Genomic DNA, 21,384 nt, shown 5'->3' on the forward strand with positions numbered 1-21,384 from the left:
ACAAGGTAATTTTTCTTACTGATTATAATCTGCTTTAGAATGAAAAGGAGATATTTATCCTATAATCTAGTAGCATAAACTAGCAAAAACTAGTAATCTAGTTTTATGGCCTATATCAGTTCACTTATACAAACTTTTAGTGGATTATCTACTGAAGTATCTTGCTCTCCATCACCACTGTTAGGGAGGAAAATTTTTTCTCTGTCTTTCAAAGATACTTCCAGCTGGTCTAAGAATTAAATTGACATGAAACAGATTAACAGGAGAAAATTAAATTTAACTTTGTATATATGAGAACCTCACATACATGAGGGGTTCAAAGACAGAAAGGTAAAATGAATTATATATGCCATCCTCAGCTAAGGAATGGGATAGGGACCTGGGGCTTCCAAAGGGAGGAGGGCAGTTCACAAGGCAATAAGAATAAGAGCACATGTTTGGTACTTAGATGTTTGCCCTACCATACAGATGGGTCACTCAGATAGAATTTATCTCTGGTAATAACTCTAATTCTGAGAAAGCCCCTCAATTTAGATTCTTCTAGGTAGTTTAGACGAGGGCAAAAGTTTCTCTTGAATCTCACTTGTCTTCAGTTCAAAGTGGCACATTTGAAGGAGACTTGTTTTAAACCCCTTTACCCCCTTCTCTGTCTCTAGCTAACTAGGACCTACAGTCATATTGATTCTAACACTTTTCCACTGTCTCTCATTCCCCTTGCTTTTATCTCTCCCTATCTTAAGATTCCATGGTTTCATCATTAAAATCACTTTTTTTTTTGGACATAATTCTAGTTTCTCTCTCTCTCTTACCCTCTGTTGTGTTGGCTCAGCAAAATGTAAACCCTAGTTAAATTTACCTTTCTTAAAAAAAATTCATTTTTATTTATATACAGTAAAATTCACCTTTCGTGGAGTATACTTCTAAGAGTTTTGACAAATGTAAAGAATTATGTTACCACCACTGTTGCAATTAAGATGTAGAACAGTTCTGTCACTCCAGAAAATTTGCTAGTGCACCCCATTGATTCTCTATCCCTATAGTTTTAGCTTTTCTAGACTGTCCTATAATTGGAATTATACAGTACATAGCCTTTTCAGTCTGGCTTTTACTTACCATAATGCATTTGAAATTCATCTGTGTTGTTATGTATGTTGTTGGAGAGGAAATAATCTTTTTCCTCTACTTATCTTTGGTTCTTTGGCTGAGGCCCTATAAATTAGACTGGCCAAAGAGTGATTAACAGAGACCTATTTTGTTCAATATCCATAGTCCATTCATCTTTATTGCTTTGTAGTGTTCAGCTGTATGTATGAACCACAGTTTATCCATTTACCTGTTGATGGATCTGTGGGTTGTTTCTCATTTTTGGTAACTATGAATAAAGCTGCTATAAACATTCATGTATGAAATTTTGAGTGAACATTAGTTTTCCTTTCTCTTGGGTAAATAGCTGGAATAGGATAGTTGAGCCATATTGTGCATTTAGTGTTATAAAGAACTGTGAAACTCTTTTCCAACATGCCTCTAGTAGTTTGCATTCACAAGGAATATACAAGAATTCTTTTTTTTTTTGCCAGCACTTGTTATTTCTCTTTTTTTGTTTTTAATTTTTGCCATTCCAGTAGGAGTTTAGTGGTCTTAATTTTTGTGATTTTAATTTGTATGCTTTTTATGATGAATGATTCAGAGCATTTTTTTTCATGTGCTAATTTACCCTCTTTATATCTTTTTAGTGAATCTTTGGATTTTTGCCCATTTAAAAAATATCATTATTTTGTTGTTTTGAGAGTTTTTCATGTATTCTGAATATAAGTCCAGATCTGTATCATTTGTTATATTTTCTCCCAGTCTGTGCTTTATCTTTTTATTCTCTTAACAGTGTCTTTCACAGAACAGAAGTTTTTAACTTTGTTAAAGTTCAATTCTTTCTTTTAAAGATTTAATTTATTTATTTGAGAGGGAGAGAGAGAGTGCAAAAGCAGGGGGAGAGGGAGAAGCAGGCTCCCCGCTGAGCAGGGAGCCTGACTCCGGGCTCCATCCCAGGACCCCAGGGTCATGACCTGAGCCAAAGGCAGACTCTTAACCGACTGAGCCACCCCGGCACCCCTAATGTTCAATGTCTTAATTTTTTTATGGAGCATGCTTTTTATATGATATCTAAGAACTTACTGACTAGAATGACATCATAAATATTTTCTCCCATGTTTCTTTGTAGAAGGCTTATAGTTTTATTTTTATGTTTTATATTTAGGTCTATGGTCCATTTTTAGTTAATTTTTGTTTATGATTGAGGCATTGTTAGAAACTCTTTTTTTTTTTCCCATTCGTATGTCCAATTGTTCCAGTACCATTTGTTGAAAAGACTATCCTTTCTTTATTTACTTGCCTTTACACCCTTAACAAAAGTCAGTTGGGGCACCTGGGTGGCTCAGTCAAAGCAACTGACTTTTTTTTTTTTTTTAAAGATTTTATTTATCAGAGAAAGAAAAAGAGAGAGAGCACACAAGCAGGGGAAGCAGCAGGCAGAGGGAGAAGCAGGCTCCCCACTGAGCAGAGAGCCTGATGCAGGGCTCGATGCCAGGACCCTGGGATCATGACCTGAGCCGAAGGCAGACGCTTAACGGACTGAGCCACCCAGGCGTCCTGCAACTGACTCTTGGTTTCAGCTCAGGTCATGATCTCAGGGTCCTAAGATCAAGCCTCTCATGGGGCTCCATGCAGAGATTCTCCCCCCCACTCACACTCTTTCTCTCTCTAAAATAAATAAATAAAATCTTAAAAAAAAAAGGTAAATTGACCATACCTGTATGGATCTACTTCTTCCTTTATTGGTAACTTTATCCAAGCCTGAATGTGGATGAAGACAAAAAGAGTAGCCTATTCACTGGTCTCACTTTAGATGCATGACCAGTACCATTAAAGAGGCTCTCAGACTTACCTGGCAATCTTTCCTGATCCTTAACACATTCCTATTCTCATGTTTTCTCAAATTTCCAGTGCCTCTTTTCTCACTTTCAGCTGATGACTCAGCCCCAATTTCCCTGAGTTAATAGAAGCAGTCAGAAGACAATTTTCACATCGTTCCATCCAACAGCTTACCAGTATCTATACATTTTCTTTTCTTAGCTTCTAGGACACCTTTCTTTCTTGGTTCTTCTGCAGACTTCTGACTTGCCACTTTCCCCTTCCCATCATGTTCTGCCTCTCAGTAAATGGCAATACAGTCTTATAATTGCCCAGTCCATATAATTCAGAATCATCTTTGATTCTCTTTTTTTCCACATTCAATCCAGTGACATATATTATCAGTTACCTCTTCAAAATATATCTAGAATCTGATAACTTCTCACCACCTTTTGAACTGTTAACACTTTGGCCCAAGTTATCACTGTCTCTTGCCTAAATTATTTTTATATGTTTATCTGATCTCCTTTCTTCTATCCTTGTTCCCTTTCCGGCTATTCTTTACAGAAATCTGTTAAAGTAGGTCAAAAACCTTCTCACAGTAAAGGCAAAGGTCCTTAGGGTGGCCTACAAAACTCTGTGAAATCTAGCTTTGTGCTGTCACTTTGACCAGAACTCCTACGAGTCTTGCTCACTTTGCTTCAGCCACACTGGATGTGGTGTGTGTGCATGTGTATGTGTTTTACCCTACAAGTATTCATTGAGTGCCTAGGCTGTTCCAGGCATTTGGGATATAACAAGAAGGAAACAAGTGAGAGTACCTACCCTCTTTAGTAGGGTAGTCCCTATCCTCTTTGGACCTTACTTTAGAGGGAGGAGATAGTTAACAAATACAAAAAATGTTAAGTGGTGATAAAGCAGAGTAATAAGCATTCAAATATTTGTTTACTATTGTATATAAGGTGTATATGAGACTGTTAGGTCTACTTCCTTATGAGAATTTACAGTCTAATTAGAGAGCTAGAATATACACATTAGGGTTTTCATTATACATTTCCTTATTATTTAAATTAATGGGATATTTTAATTTTTACATTCTTTCCATTTGTGCTGCTTTTATGACTATAAATCAAATCCTGCCATTGATGAATTCTTTATTCTACTTCAATCTGCTTTTTCCCAGGACTTCAGAAATTACCAGTATACATTGCCAGTAGTTCAAGGTTTGGTGATTGATATGGAAGTTCGGAAAACCAGTATCAAAATTCCCAGCAACAGATACAATGAGGTAAGATTTACCATGAAGGCATACTTTTCATTGTTAAATACACAAGTAAAAATGAAAAATACATGATTATATATAAATAAATAGTATATATATACAAATTTCATTTTTTATTTGACAGTGAAGTCAGTTCAGAATACTATATGACTTAGATCAGTGATGAGGCATTTCATGACAGAAAATCAAAATGTTAGGTTTGTGATTTATTTAGTAATTAGTTGTGTCATTGACTGTACTTTTTTTTTTTTAAAGATTTTATTTATTTATTTGAGAGAGAGAATGCGAGATAGGAAGCATGAGAGGGAAGAGGGTCAGAGGGAGAAGCAGACTCCCTGCTGAGCAGGGAGCCCGATGCGGGACACGATTCCGGGACTCCAGGATCATGACCTGAGCCGAAGGCAGTCGCTTAACCAACTGAGCCATCCAGGCGCCCTTGACTGTACTTTTGATACCATGATAATCAGTGATAGATTTGCATTTCGATTAAGGTATAAAATTAACTGTGTATCTGTAACACTAGTGGTGGGATCTTTTCATTTTTCCCTCTTCTTGTAAGTATATATTATTTTTGACAATACTTAACATTTAAGCATTAACTCCTGAAATGAATTTTAAGTAAGGTTTCAAAAGCAAATAAATGGTTGCATTTTGGATTAAGCTGTATTTTATAACTATAATGAAATTTTGCATTCTGTACACAATTACAGAATTATGTAAACAGTGCTCTTTGCCTATGTGCCATGTGAAGTCTTTCTTTTTTTTTTTTCATAAAAATACTATATTGTTAAAAAAAATGTTGTTAGAAGCAAGGAATTTGGAGCTAAAATCCTCCACCCATTTTGTCCTGGGAATTCTCAGCTTTCTGCATTTCTCTTCGGTGGCTGCTTAGGATTCTTTAGTTGATCAGAGTGGTTTTAGTTGCAGGTTTTGAACCTATTAAAATGCAGATTTAGGGGAAGGTCAGTAATTCTTTTTTCTTTTTTTTAAATTTAAATTCAATTAACATATAATGTATTATTAGTTTCAGAAGTGTAGAGTTCAGTGATTCATCAGTCTTATATAATACCCATTGCTTATTACATCATGTGCTCTCCTTAATGTCCCTCACCCAGTTACCCGATCCCCCCTAACCCCCTCCCCGCCAGCAACCCTCAGTTTATTTGCTAAGGTTAAGTCTCTTATTGTTTGTCTCCCTCTCTGATTTAGTCTTGTTTTATTTTTTCCCTCTCTTCCCCTATGATCCTCTGTTTTGTTTCTTAAATTCCCCGTATCAGTGAGATCATATAATAATAGTCTTTCTCTGATTGATTTATTTCGCTTACTACAACACCCTCTAGTTCCATCCACATCGTTGCAAATGTCAAGAAAAAAGTCTTTCTTAAATTCAAGTTTCTTAAAATTAGTTGTAAAATGTCTAACAGTAATCATATGGTTTAAAAGAAAAATCTTATTTTGAAACTTAATTTGATATAATTATGGTTAAAATTTGTTATTTTATTATCTTTAAAGATTTAATTTATTTGAGAGAGAGAGCACGCGAACGCGCATGTTTGCACACGCACACAACCAGAGGGAGTGGCAGGCAGAGGGAGAGGGAGAAGAAGGCTCCCCACTGAGCAAGGAGCCCAATGCGGGACTCCATCTCAGGACCCTGGGATCATGACCTGAGCTGAAAGCAGATGCTTAACTGACTGAGCCACCCAGGCGTCCCAAAATTTGTTATTTTATTAAAAGGATGGTAAGTCCCCAATTTCTCCTTCCACTATTTCTTGGTATAAAGTAAATTGCCTCCTTCCCTCTCTTTTTTTCATTTTTTTCTTCCTTTTTTTCCCCCTTCATTCAGCCACTTATTCATCATTTATTTGTACACTCAAACATTTTGTACTTTCACTTAGAATCATGTAAATGTCTTACTGGATTTATAAACTCAGGAGAATGAATTTTATGAGAATGACCTATGTGAAGAAAGCTTTTACCCATGGCTTTCAATGCAATGGCTTTTTTCAGGACTATAGAAAATAGTAGCTAGAACGTGTGCTTTATTTTTTTTGTGATACAATTAGCAGTTTTTATCTATTAGATAGATAGTCCTACCTTGGAATATCAAATAGTAATAGACTAGACTAGGTAGCGCCAAATCTTTAAAATGAACTGATTTTTGTATAATTTGTGCCCTAAATAGTCTTAAAAGAGATATGCTTTGAAAACACGTTTTATTTCTCAAATTTGAACTTCTGTTTTTTATTCCACATTTATTAAATATATTCTGTGATATGAAATACGAAGATGAGTTAAGAACTTGATGCTTGCTTTCTGGGAGCTTTTTGTCCTGAAGTAAGATAATCAGATGTCCTCTTCAGGCAGGTAATACACATTGCTATCCTTGGTGTTTGCAAGATGGTGCTTGGGAATTGGATCTGTTTATAAAAGTAAAGAGCTATGAGGCCTCCATAGTTATTTCAGTACTGACCTAGGACATTTATGGCAACAACTGCCATTTATATTACCTGTCTTTATCTGCCTCCTAGGTTTATGGTTGTGCAGGTTCAGATATATTTTTTCAAAAACAGTAACTGTACTTCTTCTTGTTTATTGCATTTCATTTTCAATAAAATTTACCAACTATATATTACTAATTTTTCTTATTTGATTTAGCAGACTGACTTCCCTTCTAATTCAGTTTTTATTTCAAATCATATTTTATGTTTGTTTATTTCAATTCAGTTCAGTGTTTCTCTCTCAGTCTTGGACATCTGAATTGTATTGGTAATAATTCTTCACCTTGTAGTTGAAAAAAAGTAATTTCTTATATATTATTTACTCATGATAATATTCCATTTTTCCTTTTATTTACTTTTCTTTATTGATACCCATAGTCTTCCTTATTTTCTAGACTGTGTTCTCTTTTGCTCTAAAGCCTTTGCACAAGCTGTTTCCTTATTGATGCACACTTTCCCTGTTCATTACCTGCCTAACTCTCACTCATTTTTCAGGTGTCAGCTTAGATGATAGATAAGCTTTTAGTTACCTCCCAACTGGGGTGACTCTCCCTGTTATGAACATCTCTAGAATTCTACACATACTGTGTATGTAATGCTCATTATATTTGTAATTCCTTCTTCAGACTTATTTCAATGAGGAACTATGTCTGTCTTGTTTACCACTGTATCATTAGCAGACGGCCTAGTTAAGAGTAATTGCACAAGAAATATCTATTGAATGAAGACATGAAACAGAACTAGTATAGATAAAACAATGTGAAAACAAGTGCTGACACTTATGTAAGTTTGCTAAAAGTTCAGAGAAAGGAGAGCTCCAGTAAATGGAGCAGTCAGGAATGTTCCTTCATTTCCTGTTGATCCTGAATCCTACCAGCCCGAGCAGCATGTTCCCATGTAGGACAGGTTTGTAAGTGTTCATGTAAATGTCTTAAAGTGTAAATTAATAAAAGATTTGAAATGGACAGTGAATGATGTTTAGGCACTAGAAAGAGAGGGTGTAAAATAACAAGTGAAAAGGGTGATAGATGGCCTGCAGAAAAAAAGGCAGGAAAGCACCAGGAATGGACTTGTTTTGAAAGGAGGATAGAAGACAACAACCTGCCCAGTGAAGAAGAGGCTAAAGTAGACAGTGGAGTTGTACAGGGAGACTGCTGGGCTTTCAAAGGCCTTCAGAAGTCAGGCAAAGGAATCTAGACTTTAATATGATCATCTGTAAATAGATTGTGTAGGTTCGGAAGCAGAGAAGTGACTTAAAGTGAGCTTTAGAAACCTGAGTTTTGGCAGCTGTATGTAAACTGTGGAGAGAGGGGGCCACTAAGGAAAGATTTTAAGCTGAGAAAGCTAGAAGACAGTACTTCTGACAGCATAGAAAATTTAATAAATAAAGTAGTCTTTGTATATAAATTCTCTAATCTCCTTCATCAAGGCCACTCAGGTTCTCTGTTGGTTTAGGTAATCCTACTCATGTTACAATGATGAGATTACTTTGATCATTGTATTAACTAACATGTGTTTAGTTATAACAATTTATAATAATCAAACCCAGGCAAGTCTGGTTCCAATGTCCTTACTCCTGGCCACTATACTAAACTGATTTTTATAGACATCATTTTAACAGTTATCAATATGACTTTAGGGCTAACTTTAGGGCCTTTACAGAGGTAATCAAATTAAATGAAGCCATTAGAATGAGCCCTAATCCAGTATAACTGATGTCCTTATAAGAAGGGGAAATTTGGACGCATCTTCTTCCCCAAAGGGAAGAAGATGTAGGGAGACATAAGGAGAAGATGACCACCTACAAGTCAAGGAGAGAAGCCCAGAACAAATCCTTCTTTTATAGCCCTCAAATGGAGCCAGTTCTGCCAACATCTTGATTTTGGACTTTCAGCCTCCAGAACTGTGAGACCATAAATTTCTGTTGTTTAAGCCATCCACTTTGTGATACATTGTTATAGCAGTTCTGGCACATTCACACACAGGTCCACTTTAAATAGCTAAACTTCAAAACAAAATAAGTTAAAAAAGAAAGAAAAATGGCAGTGGGGCAGAGAAGTTGAGCTCTGTGATTGCCCTACTTTACTGTCTGGTGTTTCCAGGCCATAGTGCAGGTAAGGGAAACCCATACTGAACCTAGAGGTCTCCCTGGGTTCAAGAGAGAGTTGAGAATGTAGGGAGGTCATGATGGCTAGAATTTGCAAACCAGATTACTGGAAATAAAAGAACTATGGAGATATACAGGAGGGTCCCACTGTATCTTCAGCTGACTACTAATCAGTGTATGTATGTGAGAAAAGCACTGGAAAGATACATGTAAAACAATTCCCACAGGGCCAGGCATAGTTTGTATTCTTACCAACTAGAGTGAACTAGGGGCAGATTATTCCTGCTGAACCAAGTTATCTACAAGTTCAGGCTGCCCTGATCCTACCTATCAAGCTTAAGAGAAAGGCTGAATAGGATCAAGGCACAAGCATGTTAAGGACAGACATGAAAAATATCAAAAAGACCCAAATCAGACTTCAAGAAATGAAAATGACAGTGAAATGAAAAATATGCTGGATGAAATTAATGGTAGATTAGACACTGCTGAAGAAGAAATTAGTAAACTTAAAAACATAGCAATAGAAACTATCCAAAATGAGACACAAAGAGAAAAGACTTAAAAATTAAATAAACATGAGCACCTGGGTGGCTCACATGGTTAAGCGTCTGCCTTTGGCTCAGGTCATGATCCCAGGGTCCTGGGATCAAGTCCGGCATTGGGCTCCCTGCTCAGCGGGGAGCCTGCTTCTCCCTCTGCCTCTCTCTCTGTCTTTATTTATTTATGAATAAATAAAATCGTTTAAAAAAAGATTAAATGAACAGCACATGATTGAACTGTGGGAGATGTTAGTTGACCTAGCACTATAATTGAAGTCCTCATAGGAGAGAAGAGGTGAGTAAACAACAAATATTTGAAAACCCAGTGATGAGAAATTTTATAAATTAGTATTAAACCCATATATTCAGGAAGCTCAATGAATTCCAGTTGCAGAAAACATGAGAACTACATTAAGGAACATTATAATTATCTTAATCAAACTGCTTAACACCAGAGCTAAAGAATCTTAAAAGCAACTAGAGAAAAAAAATCCGCATTATGTGCTGAGGAACAATTACAGGAATGATAGCAGACTGCTTATCAAAACAATTCAAGCCTCAAGACAGTACAGTGAATCTTTACTGGAAAAAAAACCTATCAACTTATACCCAGTAAAAATATGTTTCAAAAAGCAAAATGCCTTTTCAGAAATATAAGAGCTAAAAGAATCTATTACCAGTAGACCTATTGTATAAGAAGTGTTAAAGGAGGATGCCTGGGTGGCTCAGTTGTTAAGCGTCTGCCTTCGGCTCAGGTCATGATCCCAGGGTCCTGGGATCGAGCCCCGCATTGGGCTCCCTGCTCCGAGGGAAGCCTGCTTCTCCCTCTCCCACTCCCCCTGCTTGTGTTCCCTCTCTTGCACTCTCTCTCTCTCTCTCTCTCTGTCAAATAAATAAATAAAATCTTTAAAAAAAAATTGACATGCTGACTCTAAAATTTATGTGGACATACAAGGAACCTAGAATAGCTAAAACAACTTTTTTTTTTAAGATTTTATTTGAGAGCTAGAGCATGAGCGAGGGGGCAGGGGTAGTGGAGGGTCAGAGGAAGAGTGAGAAGCAGACTTCCTGCTGAGCAGGGAGCCTGATGCGGGGCTCGATCCCAGGACCCTGGGATCATGACCTGAGCTGAAGGCAAATGCTTAACTGACTGAGCCACTCAGATGCCCCTAGCCAAAACAGCTTTGGAAAAAGAACATAATTCAAGGACTTACACTACCTGATCTTAAGGCTTATTTTAAAGGTAGAATAATCAAGACGTTATTATTTTGCTATAAATATATATGTATAGCTCAATGGAACAGAGTAGAGAGTGACTTCAAATGCTGTTTTTATGGGAGTGTACACATGTCAAAATTCATCAGATTATACATTTTAAATATGTACATTTTGTCAATTTTAAATATAATTGTAAAATACCAGTTTTTTTTTTAAGTAATGTATCAGGTCACCGTGGGAATAGAGCCAAAGAATTAACCTAATGTCAAAAATCTCAAGTCTCAACGTTTTGTTAATCCTTTACTCAGTACCAAGGAATAGAGAAGTTTATGTTGGTTGTGATATAATATAAGAGTCTGTGAAATTATGTGTCTGTACAATTCCCCATCTAGTATAATTTAGGCTGAATGGCCTCTTGAGATTCCTTCCCACTCTACGATACTAAAATAGGAGTTTTGGTTTATTTTAATTCAAGACTACACATATTCTTCAGAGAAATGTGAACTTACAAAAGCATAATTTCAAAGGTTCATTGTAGCACTAGCAAGAACAGATGGCCCCAAAATCTGCTTGATAGTCCTCTTTTCAAAAAAATGAAAGGAATTGCAAATCCAACAATAGATTACAAAAATTATTAACCAGAAAAAGAATTATTCACCATGATCAAGTAGGATTTATTCCTGGGATGCAGAGGTGGTTCAATATTCATAAATCAATCAATGTGATATATCACATCAACAAGAGAAAGGTTAAAAACCATATGATCACTTCAATAGATGCAGAAAAAGCATTTGACAAAGTACAACATCTACTCATGATAAAAACCCACAACAAAGTAGGTTTAGAGGAAATGTACCACAGGACTTGAACAGGGGTGCTAGCTTCTGGACACAGTTGAACTCCAGCTGATGGGAAGGATATTATATTGTTCCAGAATATCTCCAGGAAAGAATATTCTTCCGTGTTCCATTAATACTCAACTCAGTTCTATTTCTGTTCCTTCACTCATGATTTTCTCTTTATCCAGAGTGTTCTTCCTTTGCACCTGATTTCATAGCCAATTCAAATGTTTTACCTTTTAGGAAACCTTCCTAGAATTCTCCATCCCCCAAACAGTATCACTCTTTCTTTCTTCTGTTGACTGGTATAGCCGATGAGTATGAAACCCCTTCTGCTCTGAATTTTAAGTCCCCTGAGGGCAGAGAGTGTGTCTTTCATTCTTCATTGTATCTCTGGTGCAGTGCTTTCATAAATTTTCCATGTCTCTGCAGTATCTTTCTACCTAAAGTTATTGTCAACCACTTGATAGATGTGTATAGAATTAAATCATTAAAACTTATTTTATTAGGTACCTAATCTATGTGACACTGTAATTGTATGTGAACCAAAAAAATTCACCCATTCCTCTAACATAATCATTCCTAGAATTGTATTCTTTTAACTGGCTTTTAAGGATTATCTTTGTGGATGGTTAGACTCTGGGGGTGGGAAACACAGGAAGGTAAAGCTTCTGTACTGCTTCACTTGATATGTTAAAATAGTTTTTTTTTTAATTTTATTTTATTATGTTCTGTTAATCACCATAGATTACATCATTAGTTTTTGATGTAGTGTTCCCATGATTCATTGTTTGCGTATAACACCCAGTGCTCCACGCAGAATGTGCCCTCCTTAATACCCATCACCAGGCTAACCCATCCCCCTAGCGCCCTCCCCTCTAGAACCCTCCGTTTGTTTCTCAGAGTCCATAGTCTCTCATGGTTCATCTCCCCCTTTTGAGGTAAGACCCGGGTAGCATTTAGCTCAGTTCCTGGCTTGAGGTTGACACTCCACAGATGTTAGCTATTTTGCACATACTGTTGTCACAGCAATTGTTTCCTTGCCTTTTATCAGTATGTCATTTTCACTAATTCTTGAGCACTTAGGAAGGGTCTGTATCCCATTATCTCCTAAGAGGTACTTGGTTGAATTACTTGCTACTGATTTTTAGGTTGCTTTACAATTCTATAAGCAAAGTGGAGGAACAAGCATACAAATTTTATTTGCAAACACTTCATCAGTACTTAGTATGTTCTTGGTGCTGTTCTAAGCACTTTATAAATATTTAACCCTCATAACTGTACGAAATAGTTACTTTTATTATCCCCTCTACAGAGGAGGCAACTGAGACGCAGAGAAATCAAGTAAGTTGCCCAAGGGCACACAGAGAGTTAGTAGCAAAGACAGGAAATGCAGGTAGTCTGGCTTGTGTCCTTGCTCTTAATCATAATTCAAAACTGAATGTTGATGATGCAGTATAAGAAGTACAAACAGTGTGTTATGGCAGTTCAAAGAAGGAAGCAGTCACATTGGTGTCTGAGAATTAAAGAAGGCTACATGCAAGAATTGGTATTTTTACTAGGCCTTGTTTTGGGGGGTAGCGTTTTCGGATGCTTGGATACAGGGGATGAAAGGGAAGGCTAAAGAGCTCAGAGATGGGAAATGGTAGCACATCAAGAAGTAGTCCTGCAAATAAGGATATTGTAGGAAGGGAAGCAAGACAGGAAAGTTGGTTTGGAGTAAGAGCATGGGAAGCTAGTTATTTTGAGCAGAGGACAGGGTAGAAAAGATTGACATGATCAGCACTGTGCTTTGGTAGTTATAGAAACGTGTGGAATGGCTCAGAACTGACAGAGACTAACTGCAGAAAAACCAGTTACAAGATTATGATGATGTCCAGAAAAGAGGTAGTTATATCTTGAACTCTGGGGAAGATAGGGATTGATAGAGGAGATATTACAGAGTTTGAATTAATGGAGCAGAGAAATAGCACAACTAGAAAGTTGAGTATTATATCATCATATGACAAATGTAACTTTATTTTATGGTCAGCAAAGCCTTTTGAATATTTGGGATACTCTTCTCTTGGTGTAAATGAGCATGATTTTAAGAAGGTAAAAGTGGGGCGCCTGGGTGGCTCGGTCGTTAAGCGTCTGCCTTCAGCTCAGGTCATGATCCCAGGGCCCTGGGATCGAGCCCCACATCGGGCTCCCTGCTCGGCGGGGAGTGTGCTTCTCCCTCTCCCACTCCCCCTGCTTGTGCTCCTGCTCTTGCTATCTCTCTATCTGTCAAATAAATAAATAAAATCTTAAAAAAAAAAAAGGTAAAAGTGTTCATTTAGTATGAAGTTTGAAGTTTGTTTATCTCATTTGGCTTGAAATTGACATCTGGGGAAATTATTTCTTAGAAGCTAGCTAATTTATTTAGAATGTCTGAATTGAGACTGTTTCTTAATCTGCTTAATGTAGACCAAGTTAGAAATCACTTTACCCTAATGATTTGGAAAAAATGATAGATATAACATTCTTTAAAATTGCTATATGTGGGGCACCTGACTGGCTTAGTCAGTAGAGCATTCGACTCTTGATCTCAGGATCATGTGTTTGAGCCCCATTTGGGGGATAGTTTACTTTAAAAAAAATTATATGTGATTATATCAGTTTCTTCATGTGATACAAATGTAAATTGCAAATGAGAACCTAAATTAGTGTATTAGTTGACTTTGCTAAATAGGAATCTTCCTACTGACTTATCCTGTTTGCAGAAAATTTACCTAAAAGTAATCTTTGGAAAACTCTGATGGAAGTGGTTTGAATTAATGAGGTTGATAAATATCAGTGTGAGAGGAATATTCAGTTATTATTTGGATACCTCTGGTGATATAGTAAAATATTAAGACATTAACTTTGCAAGAGTTATAAATATAAAAAAGTAAAGCCAGAAGATGATGATATCTTAGAATTGTATTGGTATAATATCTAGGAATAAATTTCACCAAGGAGGTAAAAGAAAACTATAAAACATTGCTGAAAGAAATGAAGAAAACCTAAATAAATGGGAAGACATCTCATGTTCATGGATTGGAAGACTTAGTATTGTTAAGGTGTCAGTATTATTCACAGTGGATCTACAGATCCAGTGCAAGCCCTGTCAAAATTCCAGTGGCCTTTTTTTTTTTTCCCCCCCGAAAAGAAGAAGCCAGTACTCAAATTCTTTTGGAATTGCAGGGGCCTCCAAAGCCAAAATAATCTTCTATAAGAACAAATTTGGAGGAGTCGCACTTCCCAATTTCAAAATTTACTGCAAGACTACAGTAATCAAAATAGTGTGGTACTAGCATGGAACAGACTTAAGAATCCAGAAATAAATCTATTTGGCTTAATGTATAAATCTATACATTTATGGTCAGTTAATTTTGACAAGGGTGCCAAGACCATTTAATGATGAATGAATAGCCTTCAGCAAATGGTGTGAGGACAACTGGATTTCCACATGTAAAAGAATGAAATTGTACCCCTACTTCACAGAGATGAGCAAAGGAGGGGAAAAAGAAAGAAACAAATGAAGAAACAGACTCTTAATTATAGAGAACAGGGAACAAACTGATGGTTACCAGAGGGGACATGGGTGGGAGGTAGGTTAAATAGGTGATGGGGATAAAGGAGTGCACTTGTGATGAGCGCTGGGTGATATATGGAATTGTTGAATCACTATATTGTACACCCGAAACTAATAAAACACTGTGTATTTTTAAAAAATGTGCAGTGGACTTGGGGGACCTGGGTGGCTCAGTCGGTTGAGTGTCTGACTCTAGGTTTCAGCTCAGGTCATGATCTCGGGGTTGTGGGATCCAGCCGCTCATGGGGCTCTCAGCACAGAATCTGCTTGAGATCCTCTCCTCCCTCTGCCCCTCCCCCTGCTTGCTTTCTTTCTCTCTCTCAAATAAGTATATTTGAGAGATACTTGAGAGAGAGAGTGAGAGAAAGCCTGAGTGGGGGGGTAGGGGCAAAGGGAGAGAGAGAAACATGTTCCCCACTGAGCACGGAGCCCAACACAGGGCTCGATCCCAAGACCCTGGGATCATGACCTGAGCCGAAGGCAGCTGCTTAACCGACTGAGTGACCCAGGCACTCCTAAATAAAATCTTTTTTTTTTTTTTAAACGGGCAAAGGACTTAAATAGACATTTCTCCAAAGAAGATATTCAGATGGCCAACAAGCAAATGAAAAGATGCTTAACATCATTAGTCATTAGGGAAATGCAAATCAAAACCACAATGAGGCACTGCTGCACACCTACTAGGCTGGCTATAAAACCACAACAGAAAATAAGTGTCAGCAAGGATGTAGAGAAATTGGGCCCCTTGTATGTTGTTGGTGAAAATGTAAAAAATGATTCATCCACTGTGAAAAGCAGCTTGGCAACTCCTCAAAAAGTTAGACGTAGAATTACTGCGTGGCCCTGCAATTCCACCTCCAGGTATATACCCCAAAGAACTGAAAATATTTACCCAAATAAGTACGTCCACACATGCATTTATAGTAGCACTATTCACAGTAGTCAAAAGGTGAACATAGCCAAAATGTGCATGGATGGATGGATGGATGGATGGATAAACAAACATTGATGCATGTATATGTAGGTGTATATTGTATGTGTATATATGTGTGTACACACACACACACACACACACACACACAATCGCATGGAGTATTATTCAGCCATAAAAAGAAGTGAAGTACTGATACATGCTATACCATAGATGAGCTTCCAGAACATTATGTAAGTGAAAGAAGCCAGACACAATGGTCATGTATTATATGGTCCCATTTGTGTGATATAGCCAGAATAAAATCATACAGAATGCAGATTGGTGGTTAGGATTGGGGAGTGGGAAGAAACCAGTTAGAGGAAGGTTTTTTACTTTGGAGTGATGGAAGTGTTTTGGAACTAGGTAAAGGTTATTATTGCACACCATTGTGAATGTATTAGATGCCACTGAATTGTTCACTTTGAAATGGTTAATTTTATGTATATGAATTTTACCTCACAGTATTGTGTTTTGAGTGTGTTGATACAGGAATATAAAAGGCATCAGAACACTCATCTGGTACTTTTCACGCTGTAGTACTGCAGTTTGTAATGTGAGAGGAAGAGGGGTAAAACAAAAGTTTTGAACTAGATTTTTGAAAGATTAAAGCCATTTAAAGGATTGAATCAGAAAGGTGGACAAATGGGATGGCATGAAGGAAAAAATGGGAACGAAAAAACAAATTATCACTATCCTATTTCAGTCAGAAGCCAGAGTTCAGCACCAAGATAATGTAAGTTCAGATTTGCTTACTAGATACAAAATGGTGGCCTGTGAGTTTTTTCAGTTTAGGTTCAGAATTATTATCTTAAGTCATTTGATAAGAACAAAGCATTTGTTGAAGAGACTTCTTTCCATTAGATACTCTTTTCTGCTTTGTCAAAGATTAGTTGACCATATAGTTGTGGGTCCATTTCTGGGTTTTCTTTTCTGTTCCATTGATCTCTGTGTCTGTTTTTGTGCCATTACCATACTATCTTGATGATTAGAGCTTTGTAATAGAGCTTGAAGTCCAGAATTGTGATGCCTCCAGCTTTGCTTTTCTTTTTTAAGATTGCTTTGGTTATTAGGGGGTCTTTTGTGGTTCCATACACATTTTAGGATTGCTCTAGCTCTGTGAAAAATGCTGGTGGCATTTTGATAAGGATTGCATTAAATAGATTGCTTTAGGTAGTATGGACATTTTAACAATATTTGTTCTTCCAATCCATGAGCATGGAATGCTTTTCCATTTCTTTGTGTCATCTTCAATTTCTTTCATAAATGTTCGATAGTTTTCAGAGTACAGATCTTTTACCTCTTTGGTTAGGTTTATTCCTAGGTATCTTACGGTTTTTGGTGCAATTGTACATGGGATCGATTCCTTGATTTCTCCTGCTTCATTATTGGTGTGTAGAAATGTAACAGATTTCTGAACGTTGGTTTTATAGCAACTTTGCTGAATTCATGTATCAGTTCTAACAATTTTTTTGGTGGAGTTTTTCAGGCTTTCTACATGGAGTATCATGTCATCTGAAAATAATGGATGTTTGACTTCTTCCTTGCCAATTTGGATGCCTTTTGTTTCTTTTTGTTGTCTGATTGCTGAGTCTAAGACTTCCAGTATTATGTTAAGTAACAACGGTGAGAGTGGATATCCCTGTCTTATTCTTGACCCTAAAGGAAAAGCTCTTAGCTTTTCCCCATTGAAGATTATATTAGCTATGGAAAAAAGACCATCTCTTCAACAAATGGTGCTGTGCAAACTGGACAGAAACATGCAGAAGAATGAAACTGGACCACTTTCTTACACCATACACAAATATAAATTCAAAATGGATTAAAGACCTAAATGTGAGACAGGAAACCATCAAAATCCTAGAGGAGAACACAGGCAGCAACCTCTTTGACATTGGCCGTAGCAGCTTCTTAAGTTTCCAGAGGCAAGGGAAACAAAAGCAAAAATGAACTATTAGGACTTCATCAAGATAAAAAGCTTCTGCACAGCAAAGGAAATAATCAACAAAACTAAAAGGCAACCTTCGGAATGGGAGAAGATGTTTGCAAATGACATATCTGATAGAGTTAGTGTCCAGAATCTATAAAGAACTTACCAAACTCGGGGCACCTGGGTGGCTCAGTCCTTAAGCATCTGCCTTCAGCTCAGGTCATGATCCCAGGGTCCGGGGATCGAGCCCCGCATCGGGCTCCCTGCTTGGCGGGGGGCCTGCTTCTCCCTCTCCCTCTCCCCCTGCTTGTGTTCCCTCTCTCGCTGTGTCTCTCTCTGTCAAATAAAATCTTAAAAAAAAAAAAACTTACCGAACTCAACACCTAAAAAACAAATAATCCAGTTAAGAAATGGGCAGAAGACAAGAACATACATTTTTCCAAAGAAGACATCCAGATGGCTAACAGACAAATGAAAAGATACTCAACATCACTCATCATAGAAATACAAATCAAAACTACAATGAGATATACCACCTCACACCAGTCAGAATGGCTAAAATTAGCAACACAGGAAACAACAGATGTTGGCAAGGATGCGGAGAAAAGGGAACCCTCTTGCACTGTTGGTGGGAATGCATACTGGTGCAGCTACTCTGGAGAGCACTATGGAGATTCCTCAAAAGGTTGAAAATAAAACTACCTACAACCCAGCAATTTCACTACTAAGTATTTACCCAAAGGATACAAAGTTACTGTTTCAAAGGGGCAAATGCACCCCGATGTTTATAGCCGCATTATCAACAATAGCCAAATTATGGAAAGAGCTCAGATGTCCATCAACTGATGAATGGATAAAGAAGATGTGGTATATATATACAATGGGATATTTGCACAGCCATCAAAAAAAAAATGAAATCTTGCCATTTGCAATGACGTGAATGGAGCTAGGGTGTATTATGCTAAGTGAAATAAGTTAGAGGAAGACAAATACCATGTGATTTCACTCATATCTGGAATTTAAGAAATGAAACAGATGAATATGGGGGGGAAGAGGCAAACCATAAAACAGACTTTTTTTTTAATATTTTATTTATTTATTTGACAGAGACACAGCGAGAGAGGGAACACAAGCAGGGGGAGTGGGAGAGGGAGAAGCAGGCTTCCCACAGAGCAGGGATCCCGATGCAGGGCTCGATCCCAGGACCCTGGGATTATGACCTGAGCCGAAGGCAGATAGCTTAACGACTGAACTACCCAGTTGCCCCCATAAAACAGACTCTTAACTATAGAGAACAAACTGAGGGTTGCTGGAGGGGAGGTTGGCAGGGGAATGGGTTAAATGGGAGATGGGTATTAAGGGGGGCACTTTTTATGATGAGCACTAGGTGTTGTATGTAAGTGTAACTTCTCCTGAAACTAATATTACACTGTATGTTAACTCAGTGGAATTTAAATAAAAACTTGGAAAAAATAAAACAAAGCAACATATTAGTAAGTGATTTCATTGATGATTTCAAACATAAATTAGTAAAATTAAGCAATGGAGTTTATATATTTCTAGAGGAAGACATTCCTTTGTGTGGATATGGGAAAAGAGGGCAGATGCACTTATATATGGAACATTCTTTTGACTTAGAATTTCAGTGTGTATATCCTCAGAGAATGCAGTGGATAGGAGAAGTTACTGTAATTAGCTAAACTAATGTTACTTGAGTTCAGAGCAGCAACAAAAATACCAAAAAGATGAATGCAAAATATGTCCTGTGCTTACTTAGGTTATAATACAAATCACCTATAAACTATACAGGGAATTTTTGTATATGTTGATTTTTTTTTCCAAATGGTGACTGATTTTTCACTGTGTTTTCATTATTGTTTTTTGTCTTTGAGGTAAAAGAGTTGTGCTGTGCCAGACCAAAAAAAAAAAAAAAAAATGCCCATTTTTGGCAGAATAAGAAAGCTAACACTCTTCTTTGATTGCAGATGATGAAAGCCATGAACAAGTCCAATGAGCATGTCCTGGCAGGAGGTGCCTGCTTCAATGAGAAGGCAGACTCTCATCTTGTATGTGTACAGAATGATGATGGAAACTATCAGACCCAGGCTATCAGCATTCACAACCAGCCCAGAAAGGGTGAGTATTTGAGCTGACTGACATGGTAAGAATTGTACTGGACTTGGAAAGTTGGATATCTCAGACCCATAACTCTCACACTCTAGCTAGGTGGCCACAAACAATTTGATGATATTAACCTTTCCAAGCTTATTCTCCAAGACTACATTGACTCCCCAAGTAGCCAGACTCAGAGTTGCAAATGGGATCTCTACTAATAAAGGGAACATGTTGAAAATACTGCCTCAGGATATTGGCAGGGCCAGAATTGATATTTTAAGGTAGGAGACTAGACCCCTTAGAATATGCTTAGGTAGATTTGAAGCTTGTTTTGAATGACCATATCCAAAGAGTGTTAATTAATAGGTTGACTGGATTCTGAAAGAAGGCTTCTTGGTTCAGTGGTACTTATACTGTGGCCTCATCACTTAGGAGATTGTTAGAAATGAAGAATCTATACCCCAAATCTGCTAAATTAGAATGTTTTTTTAACAAGGCCCTGTGTTCAAATGCATATTGAAATTTAAGAATCCTTGCTTATGGTGGCATTTCTTAAGATGTCTTATCAGATTCTGTGATTTTAAAAAATATGTAAGTGAAAGTCTTATGTAAAACATTAAACTGAGAAATCCTGGGTTAAACAAATTTAAACAGATTTCTTTACTACAGGACTTTTCAGAGCCTTTAACAGGCTGATGTATATTATAATTTTCCAAAAGGAAGGTAGTGCCTAGCCCTTCCCAAATTTATTTGACTAGGAATCTTGTTTTTCCTCAGAATATCTCCTATAACTAGCTTTCTCTTGTATGCTTTACTTCTCTGGCTGACAGTGATATAGGTCACTGTCTCCAATATGTTTTTTCAATCAGTTGTTTAGTAAAGGCATAAAAGGTCTTTGTCACGTGTATATTCAATATGATATCCAAAATAAGGTAGGTGGTAAGTCCACAATGCTCTCTATTAGTCAAATGATACCTAGAATATTTGAATTAAGTTCTGGATATCATCAATGTAATTGATGATATCCATTGATAAAACTGGAGGTTCTTTAGAGGATGATTCAAGGCCTGTGAAAAATTTGGAAACTATGTCAAAAGAAGATTTTTTGAATAAACTATACGTGTTTAATCTGGAAAAGTCTAGATTGGAAGAGGGTGAAAAATAGCTATCTCTATTTTTAAGGTTTTCTCTAGGAATCTTTTGAGTAAAGCTGAGAGTTATCCAGAAGTAGAATGGGCTGCCTTGTGCCATTGTGGACTCCTTGTCCCTAGGAGTCTTTGATAAGGGCTGGATGTCCACCTGTTAGAGATATTGCAGGGCCAGTGGGCAGGAAGTTGGATTACTTAGTCCAATTTAAGATGTGGAGGAGCATAAGGGGCTC

The 21,384-nt window shown here is 37.2% G+C and overlaps 1 protein-coding gene across 2 annotated transcripts in view; it reads left to right on the forward strand.

The window, feature by feature from the left end:
* The window catches only part of ZFYVE9 (zinc finger FYVE-type containing 9), a 184,828-nt gene that overhangs the window by 147,667 nt on the left and 15,777 nt on the right, over positions 1 to 21,384 (forward strand). For both annotated transcript variants that reach the window (XM_027577103.1, XM_027577110.1), the window contains 2 exons: positions 4,088 to 4,192; positions 19,874 to 20,024. In XM_027577103.1, the coding sequence (XP_027432904.1) occupies positions 4,088 to 4,192; positions 19,874 to 20,024 (256 nt within the window). The remainder of the gene's footprint in view (positions 1 to 4,087; positions 4,193 to 19,873; positions 20,025 to 21,384) is intronic.

Source organism: Zalophus californianus, chromosome 4, assembly GCF_009762305.2.
Source record: "Zalophus californianus isolate mZalCal1 chromosome 4, mZalCal1.pri.v2, whole genome shotgun sequence".
Lineage (NCBI taxonomy): Eukaryota > Metazoa > Chordata > Mammalia > Carnivora > Otariidae > Zalophus > Zalophus californianus.